The 20,722-nt window shown below is 44.7% G+C and overlaps 1 protein-coding gene across 2 annotated transcripts in view; it reads right to left on the bottom strand.

Annotated features, from left to right (window-relative positions):
• ERBB2 (erb-b2 receptor tyrosine kinase 2) overlaps positions 1-20,358 on the bottom strand; it is a 36,095-nt gene extending 15,737 nt beyond the window's left edge. The window contains exons 1-15 of one of the 2 annotated variants that reach the window (XM_031966192.1): positions 20,015-20,358; positions 15,381-15,423; positions 13,886-14,037; positions 9,200-9,410; positions 7,718-7,852; positions 7,223-7,291; positions 6,924-7,039; positions 6,444-6,585; positions 6,107-6,232; positions 4,055-4,181; positions 3,750-3,823; positions 3,495-3,585; positions 3,018-3,217; positions 2,517-2,649; positions 2,336-2,426 (exon numbers count right to left, since the gene is read on the bottom strand). In XM_031966192.1, coding sequence (XP_031822052.1) covers positions 2,336-2,426; positions 2,517-2,649; positions 3,018-3,217; positions 3,495-3,585; positions 3,750-3,823; positions 4,055-4,181; positions 6,107-6,232; positions 6,444-6,585; positions 6,924-7,039; positions 7,223-7,291; positions 7,718-7,852; positions 9,200-9,410; positions 13,886-14,020 — 1,650 coding nt within the window. In that variant the 5' untranslated portion in view covers positions 14,021-14,037; positions 15,381-15,423; positions 20,015-20,358. The remainder of the gene's footprint in view (positions 1-2,335; positions 2,427-2,516; positions 2,650-3,017; positions 3,218-3,494; positions 3,586-3,749; positions 3,824-4,054; positions 4,182-6,106; positions 6,233-6,443; positions 6,586-6,923; positions 7,040-7,222; positions 7,292-7,717; positions 7,853-9,199; positions 9,411-13,885; positions 14,038-15,380; positions 15,424-20,014) is intronic. The other variant, XM_012548369.3, reaches the window with a different exon arrangement.
• Between the last annotated feature and the right edge of the window lie 364 nt (positions 20,359-20,722).

The following is a 20,722-nucleotide window of genomic DNA, read 5'->3' as shown; positions in this document are numbered from 1 at the left end:
GAGAGAGCCATCTGCACCCAGAGAGAGGGCTGTGAGGGCTGAGTGTGGATTACAACATAGTATTTTCAACTTTGTTATTGTTTTTTGCTTGATTTTTTTTCTTTCTCATTTTTTCTTGCATAGCATGATAAATGTGAAAATATACTTAGAAGAATTGCACATGTTTAACCAATATTGGATTACTTGTTCTCTAGGGGAGGAGATAGATAGAGAGGAAGGGGAAAAATTTTGGATTGAAAGATTTTGCAAGGGTGAATGCTGAAAATCATCTTTGCATGTATTTTATTTTGTTTTTTTCCTCAGTTACTTTTTTATTTACAAAACATATGCATGGGCAATTTTTCAACATTGACCTGTTCTAAATTTTCCCTTCCTTCCCTCCCCCTCAAGATGGCAGGTAATTCAACAGGATGATTTCAGAAAGGCCTGGAGAGACTTACACGAACTGATGCTGAGTGAAATGAGCAGGACCAGGAGATCATTATATACTTCAACAACAATACTATATGATGACCAGTTCTGATGGATCAGGCCATCCTCAGCAACGAGATCAACCAAATCATTTCTAATGGAGCAGTAATGAACTGAACTAGCTATACCCAGAAAAAGAACTCTGGGAGATGACTAAAAACCATTACATTGAATTCCCAATCCCTATATTTATGCACACCTGAATTTTTGATTTCCTTCACAAGCTAATTGTACAATATTTCAGAGTCTGATTCTTTTTGTACAGCAAAATAACGTTTTGGTCATGTATACTTATTGTGTATCTAAGTTATATTTTAATATATTTAACATCTACTGGTCATCCTGCCATCTAGGGGAGGGGGTGGGGGGGTAAGAGATGAAAAATTGGAACAAGAGGTTTGGCAATTGTTAATGCTGTAAAGTTACCCATGTATATATCCTGTAAATAAAAGGCTATTAAATAAAAAAAAAAATTAAAAAAAAAAAGATGGCAGGTAATTCAATACATGTAAATATGTTAAAATATATGTTAAATCTTGGGCCTGATAAGTGGCACAGTGGATAGATACCAGCCCTGAAGTTAGGAGGACCTGAGTTCAAGTTTAATCTCAGATATTTAACACTTCTTAGCTCTGTGACCCTGGGCGAGTCACTTAACCCCACCTGCCTCAGCAAATAGCAAAAAATAAAAATAAATATATGTTAAATCTAATATATGTATACATATTTATATAGTTATCTTGCTGCATAAGAAAATTTATATCAAGAAGAAAAAAAAAACCTGAGAAAGAAAATAAAATTTTGCATATATTTTGAAAAGTAAAAAGTTATTATTATAAAAATAAAATTTAAAAACAATACAAAGAAAACAAAATAAATAAATTCACCCTCAAAAAAATAAATTTTTTTTTTTAAAAAACTGAGCCAGCTATCTTCTGAGGAAGTAAGCTACCTGTTCCTGGAATTGTTCAAACAGAAAGTGGACAACCACTTGTCAGAAGTAGCATAGCATGGATTCAAGCATTAAATCAGTGTTAGAAACCATAGTGTTGGGGGAAAGTAGAGAATTGGGAGTGGTAGGAGCTGAGTTCAATCCAGGTTTTGCCACTATACCAGCTGTGTGACCTTGAATAAATCATTTAACTTTTAGGAGCCTTGGTTTCTTGAACTGTAAGATGCTTTGAAAATAATAGTACTATAACCTATATCAAATTGCTTGTTGTCTTGAGGAAAGAGGGAGGGAGGGAGAAAAACTTTGGAATTCAAAATCTTACAAAAATGAAAGTTGAAAATTGTCTTTACATATAATTGGGAAAAAATAAAATACTATTAAATGGGGAGAAAAAAAGAAAATATTAATACTAGATAGCATTTATATAGCACTTTGAGGTTTGTAGAGCAATTAAGTGGTGCACTGCATAGAGCACTAGGACTTAAGAGAGGAAGTTCAAATCCTGCTTCAGACACTTATTAGTAAGTTGTATGACCCTAACCATCTAGCCCTGATCTTCATCTGTACTGGAGAAGGAAATGGCGAACCACTAGCTGCGTGACCCTAGCTAAGTCACTTAACCCTGCTTGCCTCAGTTTCCACACCTGTAAAATGAGCTGGACAAGGAAATGGCAAACCCTCCAGTTTCTGCCAAGAAAACCCCAAATGGGGTCATGAAGAGCTAGACATGATGGAAGAACAACAACAAACATGGTTATAGAGACACAGTGTCCCGAGCCCATCCTGGCACACTATCAGAACCATATCCTCAAACCCTGGGAGTCTCTACCTCTATCTGGGAGTCTCCTGGGTTCTTTATTACTCTGAACTCTCTGACACAGGAATAGTGCCCCCGCCCTGCCAGCTTCTTACCGATCCAAAGCAGGTTTCTGTGCCATTCTGGGGCTGGCACTCCTCATGGCACGGGAAACAGCGTCTCTCCTTTACATACTCCCGGGGGTACCTGCGGAGGGGCCGAGAAGGTAAGCAAGGAAGAGCCTGGAGGACCCAGAGCCTCCTTCTCCCTTTCTGGTTCCCCTGCAGCCTTCCTTACCCCTGCAGGACCCGGCACTCCTCCACACACTCCTGCCCTCGGAGAAACTGGCTGCAGTTGAGACACTGGGTAGGCCCAGGGCCCCAGCAGTGCCCCTGGGCACACAGGGAGTAGCACGTGAGCCCCTTGCTTTCTATGAGAGAAGAATGAAGCCAGATCAAACCCAGGGAAGGATCTCCCCCTAGTCCTGTTAACTTTTGGGAACGGTCACTTGGGAATCAGGAAAGTTCCAAGGGTTAAAAGGGAGAATTGCCAGTGTCACGAGGCATTTGGCCAAGACTGGCACCAGTGCAGAGGGGGCAGTGCCAGACTAGTGTTTAGCAAAAGCAGGTGCACATACCAGGCACGGGCGGCAGCCAGCTCAAGGGGCATCTGGGTTAGTCCCCCAAGAGCCTGGCACCGGATGTTGATGAGTCTCAGAAGGGCCAACCAGATGTGGGTGCCTTGGAAAGGATGGGGAAAGGAGTGAAGGCTTCGGGGGGGGGGGGGTGCCTGCCTTACCACACTCCTGGGCAGGTCGGTTGGCGCTGTAGAGCAGGGCCTGGCGGGGGTTGCGGAAGAGTTGGTTCCAAGGTACCGTGTGGACAAAGCATAGGTGGGCATTGTGATGGATGAGTGCCAGCCCACTGCCCAGCTCTCTCAGTGACCGCAGCCCCAGCCAGCCAATACCCAGATGCTCCAGCGTCAGGGAGTAGACACCACTGCAAGAAGAAGGGCGAGTGCTCAGCCAAGGGGCACCCCTAACACTGTTCCATCTAGGGGCTCTCTTTCTCATTATGTCCTGGAAAAGTGCCTCCATTAACCTGCCTCTCTGCTACCTTTGGGCCCTCCTAGAGGTTTTGGGGGGAGGAAAACCCCTCCCCCCAAAAAGTATATACTGTTAGTATTAGGGCTACAGGCTCCCCAAACCTCCCTGCACCCCCTCCTGGGCAGCTCTCCTCTCCCCTGTGATCCTGGGACACACAGCCCAATACTCACTTGTGCAACACCCTTCCCCTGATCACCCTGAGGTTCTGAAAGATGCTGAGATCAGGGAGGCTGTCGGGCCAGGCCGAGATGTACAGATAGCCTGCAGGCGGTGAGACAATGACTGGGCAATGCAGTGGGTGCCCACCAACAGGGCCTGCCCCCAGGCCACCCCCCCACCCCACCCCCAGAGAGAACCAAAGTCTGGGTGGAAGCCCCAGCACCCAAAGGCGGAGGAGAAGGGCTGGTGGGGGAACCAAGGGATACCTGTAATCTCCTCCAGGTTCTCAAAGACCTTGAGGTCTTCGGGCATTAATGGAGAAGTATTGGTAGCCAAGTCCCTGCAGAGGGAAAGGGAGGGGTTGATGAGGGTCTTTCACACAAGGAGTTGACAGAAGTGTTCCTCAGGCAGGCCGACTTTCCTTTCTGGTTATTTAATACCTTATCTCCCAGCTCCAAATTCCCAGTCTCCCCCACCCCATCACTGCCCATGCACCCCCAGAACTGCCTGCTCCCTTTCCTCAGCACCATGCCCAATACGAGCTGCCCAGTCTGCGTCAACCTGTACTTACCCAGAGAAGGTCTCGGGGAAGAAGGCCAGACTTCCAAAGATCTTCTTGCAGCCCGCAAAATCCTGGATATTAGTGCTGTTGACCGCTCTCACTGATCTCAAGTGGCCCATGCCCAGCCCATAACACACTGCAAGGAATGGGATGGAGGGGCAAGGGAAGGTTGCTTAGTCATGGCACCCAGCTCCCCCAGTTCTACCACCCCAGGGGCTGAACGTGAGTCAGAACAATCATATTGTTGGAACAAGGTGAAGTTTGAACATGGTCTGGTACAACCCCCCTATTTCACAGAGGTGAAAACTGAGGGCTGGATTCACACAGCCAGTAAATAATAAAGTTTGGCTTTGAACCTAGGTCAAAATCTAGAGGTGCAGAGTTCCTGTACTTCAAGATCCCATCCTATCACCCAAAAAATAATAAAGGAGGGCTTCCAGGAGAAAGGGGAAGACAAACCTTGGATGTGAGGAGGTACAAGATCCCATCCTATCACCCACAAAATAATAAAGGGGGCTGCCAGGAGAAAGGGGAAGACAAGCCTTGGATGTGAGGAGGTACAAGATCCCATCCTATCACCCACAAAATAAGAAAAGGGAGCTGCCAGGAGAAAGGGGAAGACAAGCCTTGGATATGAGGAGGTACAAGATCCCATCCTATCACCCAAAAAATAATAAAGGAGGGCTTCCAGGAGAAAGGGGAAGACAAACCTTGGATGTGAGGAGGTACAAGATCCCATCCTATCACCCACAAAATAATAAAGGGGGCTGCCAGGAGAAAGGGGAAGACAAGCCTTGGATGTGAGGAGGTATTGGAGATAGGAGACAAGTGACAAGGTTAGAGTAGTTAAGAGTTTACCTGGATCATTTATTTATTTATTTATTGCTGAGGCATTTGGGCAAATGACTTGCCCAGGGTCCCACAGCCAGGAAGTGTTAAGTGTCTGAGGGCAGAGTTGAACTCAGGTCCTCTTGACTTCAGGGCTGTACACCAACTAGCTGCCCCTTGGATTATTTATATATACATGTATGTATCCATATGTACATTTACATATGTGTTACATAATATCATTGTATATGTGTATACATTTATGCCCATAAACAGCTCTGATGTAGTGAATGGAGGGCCACCTTTGAAGTTAGAAAAATCCAAGTTAAAGTCCTGTTTCTGACACGTTGTAGTTATGTGAAGTAACATCTCTTAGTGCCTCTGGAACTAAGACTGAATTGCAGAGCAAATTAGTGAATTTCCTCATTGAGAATCCCTGTACCAATGAAAGCAGAGATCATCTTTAAAATAACATAATTATTTACATTCTTCTCCATTTGTCTGTGAGGTTCTTGAGAGCAGAAACCCTGTTTTTGCCGATTTTTTTTTTTTTTTTTTTTTTGGTATCACAAGGGCTTTACCCAGCGCCTGACACATGGAAAGTGCTTTATAAATGCTTGCTGACTTGGCTGTTTGACAGTGCTCACAGAGTTATGTATTAGAATAACAGTTGTACTGTATTAAAAAACTATCTCAAATCTGAACTATTTATAAATGTTCTTTCAGAAAATGAGTGCCACAGAAGTTACATAAATATTATGTCTGAAATTTTGCATTCATTTCTCAAATTTCAAAAATTAAAATTGTTTGGGAAAGAATTAAAATGGAAAACTTTCATTTGAGTCTAGGTATTATGAGTATTATATGAAGTTCGGGAGCTGTACAATTGATTATATAGTCTTCACATTTATGAACCTTTAGTCCAAAGTAGGCCTCTTTAGAATGTGATGAAAATATACTGTATCTTGAGTCAGTTTTGATAGCTACATTTCTTTGACTGTGAACTGGAGAAGAAATGTAATTGGAAGAAAAGAGAATAAAGAAAAACTTTGGAGATGTTTCTAAAAAAAAAAAAAATTGGATTGTGATCATTTATAGATTGGTGAAGGAGGGGAGACTGGGGAGGGGTGACTTGGGATTGGGGTGAGGGACAGAGGACCAGCGGAGCCTGGAACTCTGCAGAGTGTTTAGGGTCTGGAAAAGACAATTCCAGTCCAGAGGGATCAGAGCTACCTTTGGGGCAGGCTTTGCTGCACTTCTCACACCGATGGGTTCCGTCCTCAGCGGTCACCTCTTGACTGTGTAGGGGACACACGAGGGTACAGGATGTAGAGCCCACATCTGTGGCTAGGTAATTATCTGGAAAGAATCAAGGGCACAGGTTAGGGCACTTTAGCCCCTCCACTGCTCATCCCTCCCAGAGACAATACAGCCTGGGGGATTGCCCCCTTTACCCTCGATAGGAGAAGGATCTCAGAGGTCTGAGCCCCACTTCCAGTCACTGTCTAGGGTGACTCACCCTTAAGGGGTCCCCCAGACTAATCCCTTCTTCCCACCCCTGGGCACTCACAGGGACATGATTTCACACAACTGGACCCAAAGGTGTAGCGCCCATCAGGATTAGGCATTGACTCAAAGGTGTCTGAATTGTAGATCACCAGCGGTGGGCAGTGCTGCTCACAGATGCCACTGTGGTTGAAGTGGAGGCAGGCCTGACAGGGTTAGGGGCCAAGGGATAGACACAAGAAGGCAGAACATGTTGAATATCTGGGTGAAGTCCAGAGCCCGCCTCCTCCCGGGTACCCACCCTTGCACCAGTATCTTGGGGAAGGGAAGTGGGCTGAACTATCCAGGAGGTACCTGAGGTGCCCACCTCCCCCAGTCACTTCTCAGAGCAGACCCTGGGCCAGGCCATGGAGCTGAGACCGAGTTCTACAAATGCCCGGGTCTCAGGGAGAAGTGAGCAAAAAGTTAAGCAAGCAAAGAGGCGGGCAAGAGAGCAGATGGAAGATGCAAGGGGGCATTGGTAGAATCCCAGAAGGGCACCTACCAGGCAGTCAGAATGCTTGGGGCCAGTGCAGCCAGCAGCACACTGCTCGTGGCAGCAGTCTGTGGGGAGGGGCCCCTTGCAGCGAGCACAGCCACTGGCACAAATTGTGCGGGTCACTGTTGGTGAGGGAGGAAGGACAGGGGGTGAGTTTCTTCCCACCGAATCACCCATCTTAGGGATCAGTCCCCCACACCTTGCTGAGTTGACATTCCAGCCCCCAGGGCACAGACTTCTAAACCCCCTCACCCTCCCCCCAAAAAAGCAGGGCTCTCTTCCCTGGTAGGCTCCCTGACACTTACAGTTCTGACAGTTGTCGTGTCCTTCTCCCCAACACTGTCCGGATTTACATGATGAAGAGCAAGGGTTGCCTGGGAGGAGATAGAGCAAGCACAGAGCCATTCAAGTCAGACCAGAAAAGTGATATGGAGAGATAGACAAAGGAAAATAGACATAGAGAAAAAACCATAGGAAGGAGAAAATGTCACAAAGCCAGATTTTATGGGCATTAGAAGGAGAGGAGTCAGGAGGTCAGGGGACATAGGGTCTGGATATTTCAAGCTATTATTCCAAGGCAGTGCTGGTCAGTATTAGAATAAGTGCCATTGTTTCCATCTCTAACTATATGACTGTGGCCCCATTTCCCCATTGACCACCTACATCATGAGGGTGTTGGGGGGGAACCTCCTTTGAGGTTTATGAATCTCCTTTAATTCTACAGTCAGGTCTAGCATTATTAACATGGGTGGTGAAGGAATGAGTCAGGAAGATGATGGAGGGAAGGGAAAGAAGCTCACAAGTTCGGCTGTGGTTTGTGTCGATGGAGGTGGTACCCAAGCGGTTGTTCTTATGGAAGATGTCAGCCCACAACACTGTGTCTTGGTGACATAGCTGAGGATTCTTCTGGATCAGAACCCCGCCTTTCAGAATCTCTGGGGATAGGAGAGGAGAAGAATGACACTAGCAAGATCTTTCCTCCTTTCCCTCTTAAAAAATCCTGATTCAGGTCAATTCCAATAGACTTGTGATGAAGAGAGCCATCTGCATCCAGGAAGTAGATTGTGGGGACTGAGTGTGGATCACAGCATAGTATTTTCACCTTTTTTATTGTTTTTTTTTTTTCCCTCTAATTTTTTTTTTTCTTTTTGATCTGATTTTTCTTGTGCAGCTGACAAATGTGAAAATATGGGTAGAAGAACTGTATGTTTAACGTATATTGGATTATTTGCTGTCCAGGGGAGGGGATGGGAAAAGGGAGGGAGAAAATTTTGGAACACAAAGTTTTGCAAGGATGAGTGTTGAAAACTGTCTTTGCATGTATTTTGAAAATAAAAGGCTATTGTTTAAAAAAATTCTTAAGTAAAAAATATATATTTTCATCCTCAAAAAAAAAAAAAAAAAAAAGGAAAGAGAAAGAAAGAAAGAAAAATAAACAAACAACAAAAAAATACCCTCAGGTAAAAGTCAGGAGACCTGGAATCTAATCCAAGTTCTGTTACCAAGCTGCTGTATAACTTTAGAGTAAGTCCTCTTTTAGATAAGACCTCTGTTAAAAAACACATAGTTGAACCAGATGGGGTCCCTTCCAAATTACCTTTATCTACTCAGGATTCATCTTTTTTTTTTTTTTCACTTGAAAAAATATTTTATTCCCCCCCCTCAAATATATGTTAAAACAAATTTTAAACTTTTTTTTAAAAGTTTGACTCAATATCCATCTTGTATAACCTTAGCATTTTAGTATTTGTTTTTCCCTTTAGAATGAGAGTTCCTTCCTCCCGGATCTGTTTTTGCCTTTTGCTTCAGTCCTTAGCACGCTCCCTGGTGTATTTTAAGCACTTAATAAATGCTTGTTGAGGTTTGGCAATTGTTAATGCTGTAAAGTTACCCATGCATATAACCTGTAAATAAAAGGCTATTAAATAAAAAATAATAATAATAATAATAAATAAATGCTTGTTGACTGATTGACTGACTGACTGACAGCTCAAATTTTCTCTGTAAAAGCAAGTTATTCCATGTATCTTTTTCTACCACTCACAATAGGATCGTAGATTAAGGGCTGGGAAGGATCTCAGAGGGTATCTAGTCTAACTCCCTCATTTAACAGAAAAGGATTGAGACCCAGAAATCAGGTGAGATGTCCAAGGCTAGTAAGTGTCCGAAGTGGGATCTGATCATATTGAATGCACTCAGCACTGTCACCTCCATTTTTGACTTTCTCCCACAGGATTCCTCCCCACCCACAGCTCCATGCACCATGCCTTTCATTCGGGTACCTGTGAGGCTTCGAAGTTGCAGTTCCCGAAGGCCAGGGGGCCCCTCCGCTGTAGGAGGAGCGGTCCCAAGGGGAATCCCGTTGTCCAGAACGACTAGGGCATATTTGTCTTCAAAGAGCTGCGTTCCTCGAATGATTCTTAGCCTCTGCAGTGGGAAACTCCTCACCAGGCTGTGAGCAATCAGCACATATCCCTGCACTTCCTGGATGTCCTAGGGAATGAGACAGAAGAATGGGGGAGTTAGGATGGAAAATGCAAATGCCCAGGTGCCTAACAAGACTGGAAACCCCAAAAATGCTTCCTCCCAGAAACAATCTTCCTCAGCTGCACTGGGTTCATTCACCCTCAGAGACAAAAGTCCAGTTTCCTAGTGTTAACTACGACTAGGGGACTGGAGAGGGTCTAGACCTGTGATTTCATTGACATATGGAATTTCCTGATGAGGAAATATCCTCCACCATTTTGTGGCACCTTTGCCACAAACTTGTCATCTTAAGAGTTGCCCTGAGCACTAAAAGATTAAGTGACTTGTCCCAGAGTGTGTGTCAAAGATGGGAATAAAATTCAGGTCTTTCCAACTGTCAGCTCTCTAATCATTAGGCAACACTTGCTTTGATCAACGATTTCAACAAAAATAACATCTTAGTTATTTGAGACATCGTGGCATTTAAACAAAGCTGTGGACCCTATCCATTTGGACATGATGCTTCTTGTAGTTATTATTATCAATAATAGTCTTCAAATTGTACAAGTTTAACATTTATTGGATTACTTGTTGTCTGGGGTGGGAACAGGGAGGAAGGGAAGGAGAAAAATTTGGAATACAAGTTTGGCAAGGATGAATGTTGAAAATTATCTTTGCATGTATTTTGAAAAATAAAAAGCCATTATTATTATTTTTTAAATAATGGTCTCCATCTAGAATATTGATACAGGGAATTTCCAGCATATAAACTCCTTAAAACCTTATGATGATCCACAATTTGGTGATAACCATGTTTCCCATGGCCAAAGAAAGTTTTCAGAATGACTATGTATGAGTAGCAGTTCCTGAATCCAAGTTTTCCTGAGCCCAAATTCAACTCTCTAACCACCATTCCATGCTGCCTCCTAATCTTGTTATTGTTATTGCTGTTAATAATAATCAGCTAGACATGTTTAACCTATATTGGATTACTTGCTGTCTAGGGGAGGGAGATGGGAGGAAGAGAGGGAGAAAAAATATAGTACACAAAGTTTTGCAAGGCTGAATGTTGAAAACTTTGCATGCATTTTGAAAATAAAAAGCTGTTATTTAAAAATAACAAAAATTATCAGCTAGGTGCAATACATGGAACACTGGGTTTGGAATCAGCGTTCAAATGTATCCTCAGACACTTAACTTGCTAACTGTGTGACCCTAGGCAAGTCACTCATTCCTGTTTGCCTCAGTTCCTCATCTGTAAAGCAAGGCTACTAGACTCTATGACCTCTAAGGTTCTTCTAGATCTAAATTTAGGGTTCTACTGCAAATCCACATATATAACACTACTTCCTTTTCTCATTCTGCCTCTCACTTGCATATTATAATTTCCTCAGGGGCAGAGTATGGGGACTGAATGTGGATCACAATATAGTATTTTATCTTTTTTGTTGTTGTTGGCTTGCTTTTTTTTTTTCTCTCATTTTCTCCCCCTATTTGATTTGATTTTTCTTATGCAGCCTGATAAATATGGAAATATGTTTAGAAGAATTATACATATTTAACCTATATTGGATTACTTGCTGTCTAGGGGATGAAGGAATTAGGGGAAGAGGAAGAAAAACATGGAGCACAAGGTTTTGCAAAGGTGAATGTTGAAAACTATTTTTGTTATGTATTTTGAAAAATAAAAAATTATTACTAAAAAAAGAAGAAAAAAATAACTCTTGACTCTTAAGACTACTTCAGGCAGAGGTAAGAAGAAAGGAGCAGGGGTGTGTATTTTGGGAAGATCAAGCTAGGAAACATGTGCAAAGAAGAGAGGTAGGGAAGCAAATTGTGAGCATGGTGAAGAGGGGAGTCTCTAGCCATAGGAAGAAATATCTCAAGACAGATGCATTATGGGAAGAAAAATGATTGATTCTGTAATGGGAGGAATTCCTTCCTTCATTCCTTTGTTTGTTCATTCCTTCATTCACAATAATAGCTGACCTTTATATAACACTTTATGTTAAGAAATGTTTTAGATAAGTTATCTTATTTGAACCTCATAATAACCCTGTGAAGTATGTAGGTATGCAAATAATACGATCCCCATTTATGAAAGAGAAAACTGAGGCTTCAGGTGAAGTGATTATAAGTAATTCAGATTTGAATATAAATCTTCTGACTCTGAATCTGGTTTCTTCATTCATTCAACAATTATATATTAAGTACAGCATGTTGCCATGAAAAAGGCTGTGCTGTTTAGAGTAGGGGGTTTGAGTTCAGATCCTAGAACACCTAATCTCATTTTGCTCACCTGTAAAATGAGGAAACTGGACTAGATGACTTCTAATCCTATTCTAATCCAAAACCAGGAGAGATAAAATTTAAATTAGGAATTCCTAACCTGAAGTCTGGGACCACTTTATGCTGGTGATTTGTGTTTTTTTCTTTCCTTTTTTCTGATCAAATTAATCAAAGGCTTATCTATGTTGTTGGTTTTTTTCAAAAAAACAATTCTTAGTTTTATTTCTTAATTTGATAGTTTTCTTAGTTTCAATTTTATTAATCTCTCCTTTGATTTCAAAATTTCTAATCTGATATTTAACTGATGACTTTCAATGTATTCTTTTTTTAGCCTTTTTAATTGCCTCTATGAACAATTAAAAATATTTGCTAATTGTATTTCAATATAATTGGTTTCCTTTGTAATCCTATGCATTTTTGAGTTTTATACATTTAAAAATATTATAGAGGCAGCTAGATGGTACAGAGGATAGACGGACCCTAGATTCAGGAGGCCCTGAGTTCAAAGGCAAGCTCAGACACTGACTAGCTGTATGTCACTTAATTACAATTATCTTGGCCCCCCAAAAAATTATTCTGAGGTCTGTATAGGCTTCATGAGATTGCCCAAAGGGTCTAGGCCACAACAAAAGGTTAAGAATGCCTAGTTTAGATGCTCATGGAGTTTAGAGACTAGTGGTTATACAGGTAATTACAACATAGCAGATCTAGTTGGAGGTCCTACTTTCCCTCCCAGTCTAAGACTTGGAGGCTATTCTTGTGCAATGGCATTTATCAGGGAGGTCTCCCCAGTTTTATTTGTTATGCAGAGTCTGAGATCTGGATACCTGAAATATAAACCTCTAGGAAAAAAAGTCCCTCACTCTGTGTCCCCCATCCCAGGCTTCAAGTGCCTCAACAGAAAGCTGGAGTGCAGCTTGTGGGGACTCCCAAATCATCCAGCTGCCTGAGAGGAGCTATGGTGCACTGGTCCTCTCTCTCTGTGATAAGGGAGCAGTGCGGCTTGTCAGGTTGTCCCTCTGGAACAACAATGGGAATTTTTCTTGTTGGTCGCTTTCTTCGGGTCCAGTTCCTCAATCTGGGTTTGGTAGAAGGCCCTGATCTTTCCAGGAAGCATTGCTGGGGTTTAGTCCTCCTATCGATAATGGCTTCCACGCCTGAGCTGGCTCCCCCACTTCCCTGGCAAAGTCAGCCAGAAGCCTTGATAAGAGGTTACAGGACTGTAACCTTTGGAGCAGAACCTTTCAGGAAGTTCAGTGTAAATCGGACTTGCAATTGTAACTTAAGAGTCTCCAAATTGGTTAGAGAGGCTTTGCCTTTCAAAGGCCGATACACTTGGCTGGCAGATCCATGGGTAAAGAGAGAATGTTTCTTAAAATGGGCTGCTCTCTGGAGGGAGCCTCCAGGACAGAATTAGGGAAAGATGAGGAAATCGTCTAAAGAGTGTTCAGAAGGACTCAGAGCCAATTGTGTTGGAGCAGGAGGAAGCCTCAAGGCCCAAATTTGAAAAAGGGCTGGAATAATAACTAGTATTGATATAGCATCTTTAGAATTGGCCTAGCACCTTACAAATATCTCCTTTGATTCTTACACTTAACTGGGTGAGGTTGGTGCTACTATTATCCCATTTTGCAGATGGGGAAACTCCTAATTCCAAATGTAGGTCTCTCTATCTATTGGGCCACCAACAGGTAGGGTAGAGACGGGGACTTTGATTTATAGCTGTTTACACCTGCTACTTAGTAGCTAATCTTGCTCTCCTTGGTGCCCTGTGAGTACTAATTTAATATTAATAGAAATCACTGCTTTATGCCGTTTCCCTCTCCTGCCTATAGCTTATTTACTCTTGAACCAACTACTCTCATCTAAGAGGAATATTGGAATGGTATGATGCCTGGGAAGGTGCTTTGGTGGAAACTGGGGCCAGCTGGGAGAGAGCAGAATACTAGGGGACCTCAAAGTCTGTGTCCCAAAGGGAAGCCCATGCATTATAAGTGCCTTAGAGAACTAGGACAGAAAATGCCATTTGAGATCAATTTGGGACAATAAGGTCAGAGCAGGTGACATGGAGGAATAGGAAGGAAGATCTTGGAAAGGAGAAAGAGAGAGAGAGAGAGAGAGAGAGAGAGAGAGAGGATGTCCCAGATGGAGGGAGGGAGGGTGAGGGGAGATGCCATCTCCTCTGGGGGCAGAGGATAATCTCTGGGTCTCACCTGGAGGAAGGAGAGGTTGGCATCAGCAGGCAGGTAAGTGAGCTCCAGATTGCCCTGTACAACCTGGCATCCTTGGTACAGGTGGCTCAGTGTGTCAAGGTGATTCTCGATACTGGCAGGATACTGCAGCTTCATGTCTGTGCCTGTGCACACTAGCAAAAGGGGAAAAAATATACCATGGTCAGTGCTGGCACTGTCCACTTGAAGCACATTGACCCAACATTCTCACAGCAGTCACGGACCCAGAAGTCCTTTTTCTCCAGCTAGGGCGAAATATACAGGAGAGTCCAAACTTAGCTCCTGGCCCAATGAAGGAATAGTAGCCTACCCGACCCATGGTTTCACTCAAAGAGCTAACACTAAACAAAACTATGAGCTAAAGGGAGAAGGATTTGGGGTGAATCATTTGCCAACTGTACCCATACAAAAAATAGGGGATCCCCAGAGTTGCCTTGTGCCCATCTCATAATGCTTGCTATAAATGGGGTAGGAGTATGAACTGACCTTGTCCTCTCCTCTTCTCATAGGGGAGCCAATAGAGAAAACCCCCCTTTATCCCAGAAGCTGTGCCCTAAGACTCTGGCATATTGCCAATAGCGTAAAAATCCCCCAAGAGGGAAGATGAATCATTAGCACCCCCTCTCCCAAACAAATCCAGGGCTTTTTCCCCACCCCATTCCAATACCACCCACATGCCAACCTCCTGGCAAACCATATCCTCCCACCCCTAATACCACCCAGAAAGTGACAGTGAAGGTCAGAGTTGGGAGTGGGGGTGGGTAAGTCCGGGGCCCCTGGTCACTGGAAAGAAGGGGCTTCTAGCCCCTTCTACTCTGGCACCCAAAGCAATCAGAATCACAGCAGAACTCAGTCAAGGTATGTATATGTGCCTAACCTTGTACCAACTGGCACCCACGCCTCCACAAGAGGTGAGAGCCTGGGAGAAGTTGGCAAAGGCTCTGCCACAGGGACAGCTCATCATCCCCACCACCACCAAACACATATCTCAGTCACTACCTACCAGCTGAGGGAACCATGGCAGACACCCCAATCAGCTTTCTGCCTGGGCCCCAGGCTACTTGAGACAAGAGGTGCCTATTGGGCAGCCAAATCAGGGCAAGAAGTCCCCCTAACCCTCCTCAAAAGGAGAATGGAGCTAGTCATATTATCAGCTGGTTTCATGTCTGCTGGCAGGGAGGGGGTTAATATGCCCTGCTGAACTTGTTTTTCTGCTCAGGTGAGAAGATGAGTCACCTGATGCATCTCGACCTGGGAGGGTGTGCCTAGAGGGGTGGTAGGCAGAGGGAGGGCCACCATAGACACACAACAATCCTGCATTTTACTGGGCTGCCTGGGATTCCTGCATAACACTTCCATTCCCAATTTTCTCCTCCTTCTCTCCACATACCCCAGACTCCTCCTCTCTCAGCAGGTTTTATCCCTTTCCTCAAAGGCTGAGAAAGAATGCAATCTTAGGCCCTACTTTTCTGCTCACCTGAGAGTTGAGAGGTAGTAGGGGAGGCTGGAAGGCCAGATGTCTGGATGCAAAGAGAGCAGAAGCTGAGAAATTAATTCTTTCCCTTTGAGCCTCTACCTCCCTCCTCCCAAATCCTGACATCCTCTATCTCTAGACACCCACTGAATCTTAGGAAAGAAGAGAAAAATGGAAGGATGGAAGCCAGAAACAGGGACCCCGAAAGTGCAGCCTCCCAGACTGAGGGATAGTTTCTCATCTCAGTCCATCTCCCCTACTAAACTCATCCTTGTTCCCACCCATCCTCCCAGCCCATCCCCCGTCTAGCTCCCAAGAGAAATTGGAGCCAGGGGGCAGACAGGGCCCAAAATAAAGACCCTGCTGCCGGGACCAGCTCCCCCTTGCCACTTCAGCTGCTCAGCCCCAGCCCAGCTGTCTCCCTAGGCCTCAGCCCAAGGCCCAGGGAAAGGAGCCCCCTGACCCCACCCCCCACCAGCTCCCTTGATCTGAGGCACACACCCAAAGTAGGATGGTGGGGCCACACAGGCAGGAGAATGGCATGGGGAAAGACCCAGTGGCTCATACACACTCAGTGTCACAAATACACTTTCAGAATCTTTAGTCAGGATAAAAGGGAGCTGAAGGGGGGGAGTGGAGCTAGCTAGCCCTGTGTCCCAGCACTTTTGTTTGCCCATTTTGTGACCCTTTAGCTGCTTATTAAGATATTTGGAGTGTTTGCACACTGCCATGGCAGAGGAGGAAGAGGAGGAGAAAGAATCACTCACTCCAACAACCCAGCTCCTAGTTTCATCACCAAAGGACAGCAAACATCACAACATGTTGACACCCAGACCACAGGCAACAGATATGAGGTTGGGGGATGGGGATTACACTCCTTTCTCCCATCTTTGCTCAGGCTCCCTCCTTTCTCCACCCCCTGCAGACATTGAATTTCCCTCTTCACTAATATTTGCCCTTTATTTTGAAACTCTTTCTGTCGCTAAGCCCCACATTTTGTTGGTTCCTTAGATAATTCTTTCTAGGTGAAGTTGAGATCAGACTAATTCCTTTCAAAGAAAAGAAAGTGCACTTTTAGTGTATATATGTTTTTGGAAGCCATGATGTGGCAGATAGGGAGCTGGCTTTCAAGTCAGGAAGACTGGGGTTCAAGTTTCACCACTGACACACACTGGCCTTGTGGTCCTGACCAAGTCATTTCCTAGCTTCTTCCGAAGTCAGAGGACACATAGTCTAGCTTCCCAACTTAATATTCTTAATATTCTTTACTTTAGACTACATCACAATCTCATCCTTTGGGAAGAGACCTCAGGGACTACCTAGTCAAACCCCTTTATTTTAGAGATAAAGAAATAAAAATCTTAGATGAGTTGTGTCTTTTTTTAAGGTCACACAGGAAGTACTTATTAGAGATGGGTTTTGAACCCACATTCTCTGGCTCCATAGTCAGTGTTCTTTCCACTGTACTGAGCTCCTTGACTCCTTTTGTTTTAGTAGGTCTTACCAACATGACAGGCTTCTCCCAAGGTTCTCATTCCTGACCTATCCCTTCCTCAATCACATGGTCCCTTATGGTAACACTCAGTAACTATCAGGGTTTATTCCTCCTAGAAGGAATCAAGCCCAGATGGATCTTCCCATTCTCCTCTATTTCACCAAAAATCTCGTCAGCGGTCCAATTTCTAATTCCAGTGCCCCAAACACCTGCTTTTAGGAAGGAGTTTGGGGTGAGTTTCCCACACTACCTCCATGATAAAAAGAATTTTCTATGTGCCCACAAAAACATCAGTCCCCTGATGATGCTGGCTCTGCCCTCACTTGCTGCCCCCTCCTCCTTGCTTTTCTCTCCCCTGTCTTCCGCCCCAGTTGTTTCACTCCCACCCACACCCCAAAGACTTCCTGACATCCTCAACAGCTCTGACTCTACCTCACCCCCAATTCAACCAATTTCTCTGGGCAGGGAACAGAATTCCCTGGAGGAGAATCATTCCAAACCTTTTCCTATTGAGAGAACTTGCAGACTCACCCAGTGAATGCTGCTCCAATACTGGGGATAAGAATGGATATATAATGAACCCTATTTTTATACATAAGAAAATTTCAACTCCCATCGAGTAAGGAACTTGTCCAGAGTCACACAGCTAATAAGCTCCATGGATAATATTTGAACCTGGTCTTTCTGGCTTACATTCAACATTTTATATTACACCAGAGGGCAAGGGTTGTTTACCTGGGATCCATGGACCATAGATTTAAGGAGGGGTGGTCCATAAACTTGGAAGAAAAAAAATACACAATTATTTTCATTAACTTCTAACTGAAATATAACTCGTCTTTAAATGATTTTAAAACACTATTCTGAAAAGAGGTGCATAGATTTCATCATAGAATTCATGATGCAAAAGAAATAAAGAACTCCTAAGACTAGGGGAAAACAATTCCTTCCCTTTTTTTGGTTCTTGGATGACTAGAGAACTGGGTCAGAATTCTTTTTCTACAAAAAGAGAAATAGCACTCTTGAGAAATACTGTCATTAGGGAGAGAGTGAATTTGGGAATGTGACTGACTCACAGTCTGACTAGTTAGTCATGTTAAAAACAATCAATGATAAAATTATTTTATTAAAATTTTAAAATAAAATTAATGCATTTTATTTTGGTCTTTGAAATGCAATGGATTTATCTTCCCCATTATGTCTAATACCAAAATGAGTTTATTTCCCATGAGCACAACCACTAAGGTGGGGGAAGGGAGTGGTGGATAAAAGAGGAGCCATCCTATAATATTAATAATAATACACATTAGCTGTAGGTAACCCTCAAATTGAGGATTTACATGGCTTTCCAAGTCAATAATTTCTCAATCTATGAAATAGGATCTTGGCAAAAATTTGACCTGCCTTTTCCCTGACTCTGAAGTCCCTCTCTGAATGCCCCTTCTCCCTTTAGTAGTTCCTTTAGGTAGAATCACCTGACATATCCCCACAGTATACCACCCCTGATGAAATGGGATAAGGTGCAACTTGTATGATGAACTGATCCTTTTACAATCTCTCCTTCTTTCCTCAATACCGCTCACCCCCAACACATCCATCTTTTCTCTCCTTTGAAGAGACTTATCCAGAATTTTTTTTAATGTGAATATAACAATAGTGAGGAAACAGAAGCACAAAGGTGAAGAAACTGAGGCAAGGAGGGGAACACCAGCTCTCAGAAGCTCCCATCATGTTTCCCTTCCCAATCACCCAGTTTTTTTTCTACAGCTGATCAGAAACATAGTTTCAAGACTCCAGAATATACAGTAAAAGTCTTGCCTTAGCTAGAGTATCAAGGTTTGAAGAGCTGGTTGAAAACCAAAGGGAAGCTAAACATGTAGAGTGGAGCTGGGTATCATGTCCTGGATCTAAACAGAGGATGAGATACATTTTTATTCAGGACTTTTCCGAAAACTTGACCCAGACATCTCAAGGATTCTGGGAGAGCGAAAAGCACAGCTCCCCAGGAGCCCTAGTCATGGAGTCAATGTTGTTTGGTAACACAAAGGGACACAGACAGACAGACAAAACAGACCTACTGACATTGGGACACACATAGACCCCGCCCCCAGAAGCATAGAGACTCAACAGACAGCCGACATCTGCCAAGATCCTCTGTCCCGGGGTATGCTGCCCTGCAAGCCTTTAGCCTTATCCCACCTCATCCCTTCCACCCCCCCATCCCCAAAGAAGGAAAGAGCCGGACCAAAACAATATCCCTTACCCTTTTAGCTTCCAGAGGACTTTTTTGTTCCCTCCCCCAAGTCCCAGTCCTTGGAACTCTCCCCCTCCCCACTCCAAGACCACCCAGAGCTCCTCTTTATGTCTCATCCCCTCCACCTGACAAGTTAAGTCCAACAAAATTAAACTTCTCTTCCCTTTCCAGACTGGCCCAGAAGAAACTTATTCAAAACAACTGTCTCCCCTTCCCGCCCCCTCTTTTCTTCCCTCTCTTGGCCTCCCTCCCCACACTAGTGAGTGTGGTAACATCCAAGCAAGCCTAGAGCCTTCTCTTCTCGCTCCTGGTCCAACTGGTTACCTCTCTGCCCCCTCCTACCTCCATCCCCCCACCCCCAGCCTGAGGCAGGCACTGGAGCAGGAATAACCTAAGCTGGAGAGGGTGGGGGGCAGGAGAGGAGGGAGGGCTGAGGCACAAATAGGGACCCCCAGAGGAAGCCAGCCCAGCCCAGTTCAGTCTGGAGCTTAGAGGCGGTGGATTTTAAGAGCCAAGCACACACACACACACACACACACACACACACACACACTCCACTTAGGAGGACTTCCCCCCCCCCCCCAGTCACTTTTATAAAACTTTTTGACAATTTCCCTGTTTGACAAGAGCTGGCTGGGGCCCCTTCAACGTAACTTTAGCCCCTGCCCTACCTACCTCCCCGATCCAGCTTCATCTCACAGACATCTCCCCGGGCCCTCCTAGGGGACCCCCTTCCCTTGGGCTTGGCCATATTTCTCCTCTACGGGCTCCCATGCTCTCTAAGCCTTCGCTTTCCTGACCCCTGTCAGATGTCCCCCCGGTTTTTCCTCCCGCTGAGAATTCTTTGCAGAGAAGGACTGCAGACAGTTGTTTCCCAATCGCACTCACCTTGGGTTCCCCAGACTGCTGGGGGCAGGAGGACCAGAAGGAGCCCCCAACAGCAGCAGCCGGGCAGGTCCATGGTCCTCACTTCGGCCCGGGGCCCATGGCTCCCAGGCTCAGGGGGAGGTCCAGCGGAACCCGGGAACTGGGAGATAAGGGGATCCCGGGACCCAGCACAGTCCGGCCAGGGATCCTCTGGAGCCACTCACTAGTTGAGTGGAGGTATTTTCCTTCTTTGCTGTCTTCTCTCTCTTAGCCAGGATTGCAGAGGAATCTCAGCTCTACAACTTCATTCCTTTACTTCCTCAAGGCAGTCAGTGCTTGCCCTCCTCCTCCTCCTCCTCCTCCTCCTCCTCCTCCTTCTCCTTCTCCTCCTCCTCCTCCTCTTCTTTTCGGGAGCGCGCTGCTCGCTCTCGCTCCCGCCCTCCCCCTCCTCCCAACTACATTCCAACAAGTCTCTGGGAGTGGCAGTGGCGGCTCCCAGCTTTACTTTCTATCTCCCTGGGTAGGCCTGGGGGTGTCTTGATCTCCCCTGAATCTGGAGGCTTTTTTTTAGAAACCTACTGTCCTTGGAAAGGAGGGTTTGGGAACAGACTCAGGATGACCTGCTTCTTCCTTCCCAGGCTTTCCCAATCCACTGTTAATCAGCCCGTCTACTCTTGAGGAAACCATAATCAAGGTTGCCTTTCCCCATCCTCCCCTCATCCAGGCTCC

The sequence above is a fragment of the Sarcophilus harrisii genome, chromosome 4, assembly GCF_902635505.1.
Source record: "Sarcophilus harrisii chromosome 4, mSarHar1.11, whole genome shotgun sequence".
Lineage (NCBI taxonomy): Eukaryota > Metazoa > Chordata > Mammalia > Dasyuromorphia > Dasyuridae > Sarcophilus > Sarcophilus harrisii.
The sequence above is the reverse complement of the archived record's forward strand: the minus strand, read 5'-3'. Positions and strand labels throughout refer to the sequence as shown.